The sequence below is a fragment of the Penaeus chinensis genome, chromosome 20 (genome assembly GCF_019202785.1).
Source record: "Penaeus chinensis breed Huanghai No. 1 chromosome 20, ASM1920278v2, whole genome shotgun sequence".
Lineage (NCBI taxonomy): Eukaryota > Metazoa > Arthropoda > Malacostraca > Decapoda > Penaeidae > Penaeus > Penaeus chinensis.
Genome location: NC_061838.1, coordinates 12,183,839 through 12,186,338, shown reverse-complemented (window position 1 = coordinate 12,186,338; position 2,500 = coordinate 12,183,839). Strand labels below are relative to the sequence as shown.

The window sequence follows — 2,500 nt, the reverse complement described above, 5'->3', positions numbered from 1 at the left end:
TTTGCCCAAGGTTGGACGTATGAGACACAGGACAACTTTGTAGAGGCTGAAAGCAAGCTGTGGCTGTCTCTGTCACCCCACCTCTGTCATCATGGACCAGCAGATCTACCTTTTAAAACTTCCTTCTGTCAGGGCTTTGGAGAGAAGTTATTTTCTCAGGGTGAGGTGAGTTTTCAGAATGGAAATAATTCTTCTTTTTTTCTTAATCTTCTTTTTCTTATTTTTCTTACTTATTTCTTCTCATGATTGATATGTATATATTTAATTTATTGAAGTTTGTATTTGATTTTGTTTATATGTACCCTTATAGACAAGTAGGTATATATATATATACATATATATATATATATACACATATATATATATATATATATATATATATAAATATATATATAAATATATATATAAATATATATATATACACATATATATATACACATATATATATATATATATATATATATATATATAAATATATATATATAAATATATATATATATATATATATATATATATATATATATATATATATATATATATATACATATATATATATATATATATATATATATATATATATATATATATAAATATATATATATATATATATATATACATATATACATATACATATACATATATATATACATATATATATATATATATATATATATATATATATATATATATATATATATACACACACATACATATATATATATATATATATATATATATATATATATATATATATATATATATATATACATACATATATATATACATATATATATATATATATATATATATATATATATATATATAATTTTTCTCTCTTTTTACACATTTTCATGATATTCAGTTTTCTATAACACACCCTGGACTTGTAATCCAGGCTGGCAGGAGTAAGACACTGGAAAAAGTGTCCTTGCTGGACCTAGCACTCTTCCACTGAAAGTACATTCCACCCTCATTTTACTGGTGCAAATAATGCAAAAACCCACTGAATCTAATCTCCAACACCTTTGGAACTCCCATTGAGCATCCCTGTCACCTGCCACTGGACATCAGTAACTCATGACAATACAATTTTTTCAAGGCAACACATTCCCATAACCCCCTGCCACTCAGCCAATTTTTTTCAGGATGTGACATCCACATTATCTGGATTCACTGAGTTAAAGATAGTAGTTTACTGTTTTAACACTACACTATCCTTCTCATAAGTGAATTTGTCACTGCAGGTAGTGTGCAGTGACAGCTGGCATAACCTATGCAAACAGCAGTACCAGCCTCTGTGGTCTCAGGTATGTAATTTTGTCTTACTTTAGTGGCTGTAAAAAGAATTAAAGAACTAGGATATTTTTTTATTATTCTGGATTTATTATACTTCAAAGTATCTTTCAGTAGGGTTTCACTGGAGTGATGAAGAGTATCTTATTGCTAATAGGGCATAAGTGTATTTTTGGAAGTGTCTTAATTCCATTCACCCAAATAAACCTCAACCTTTCTATGCTTACCTGATGGCCCTCAAGAATTTGTATGTGAAGATGCTTAGACATTGTTATCTTGCAAATTGTAGAATACGAGTTCTGTAAATGAACAGATAAACAGATATATCTTGTATACATATAGATTCTTTTGGACCTTATATTATTTGCATGAGACTAAGTTCATTTGGTTTCCATGAGTATTGCAATTCAGATAGTCAGTGAAGCTTAAAAGACACCTAAGTTTTGATTGATTATATTGATTTATGTATATTCATTTAATAGCTGAATTATTTGTTTATATCAACTTAACAGTTATGATCATATGTTATTTGTCAGCTTTTGTATTAAAATCTATGATTCTTGACAGGTTGTCAGTTACAGAAGATGGTAGTCATATTAACCCATTCACCGCCTGTGGCAATAATACATGCCATGCCCTCTGTAATACACGTTTATTTATGGCTGTACAAGTTCTTAATCACCAAATTGCCAGTTATCAGAACTACCTATCTCACCAGTTTACCCTTTTCCTTCACTTTAGGAAAGGGTCTTTTGTATCATTTCATTGTCTAAAATATTTTAATGACGATTTAATAATCATAACATCAATAACAATAATAACAGTATTGATAGCAATGGTATTAATAAGAAAAATACATTTTCCCACCAATTAAAGGAATCAGGATCGGTAACAAGAGTCCACTGATAAACTCCTTGCCGGCTGAGCACATGTGGAGCCATCTGTATGTAACAAAATTCACCAAAAACTACAGGGAACAGAACATAAATCCAGGGCAAATGGGTTAAGACCAGATAAGCTGTTATGTAGAGTAAAGAAGATTGAAAAGTAAATATAATTAGACAATTCAAAAATGTTAAGACATTTTAAATTGTGTTTTGTTCTGACGTAGTCTTGTTAAAGATGTTATGTTCAAGGTAAGCCACATTTAAAAGGTTCTAGTTGTTGAGTGATGTGTTTATCTCTAGGAAGTTGATGGTGGGACCTT

The 2,500-nt window shown here is 28.8% G+C and overlaps 1 protein-coding gene across 10 annotated transcripts in view; it reads left to right on the top strand.

Moving 5' to 3' along the window:
- LOC125036199 (cytosolic endo-beta-N-acetylglucosaminidase-like) overlaps positions 1-2,500 on the top strand; it is a 13,504-nt gene that overhangs the window by 8,919 nt on the left and 2,085 nt on the right. For all 10 annotated transcript variants that reach the window (XM_047628649.1, XM_047628657.1, XM_047628650.1 and 7 more), the window contains exons 7-9: positions 1-165; positions 1,245-1,307; positions 2,481-2,500. The exon at positions 1-165 is cut by the window's left edge and continues 42 nt beyond it; the exon at positions 2,481-2,500 is cut by the window's right edge and continues 75 nt beyond it. In XM_047628649.1, the coding sequence (XP_047484605.1) occupies positions 1-165; positions 1,245-1,307; positions 2,481-2,500 (248 nt within the window). The remainder of the gene's footprint in view (positions 166-1,244; positions 1,308-2,480) is intronic.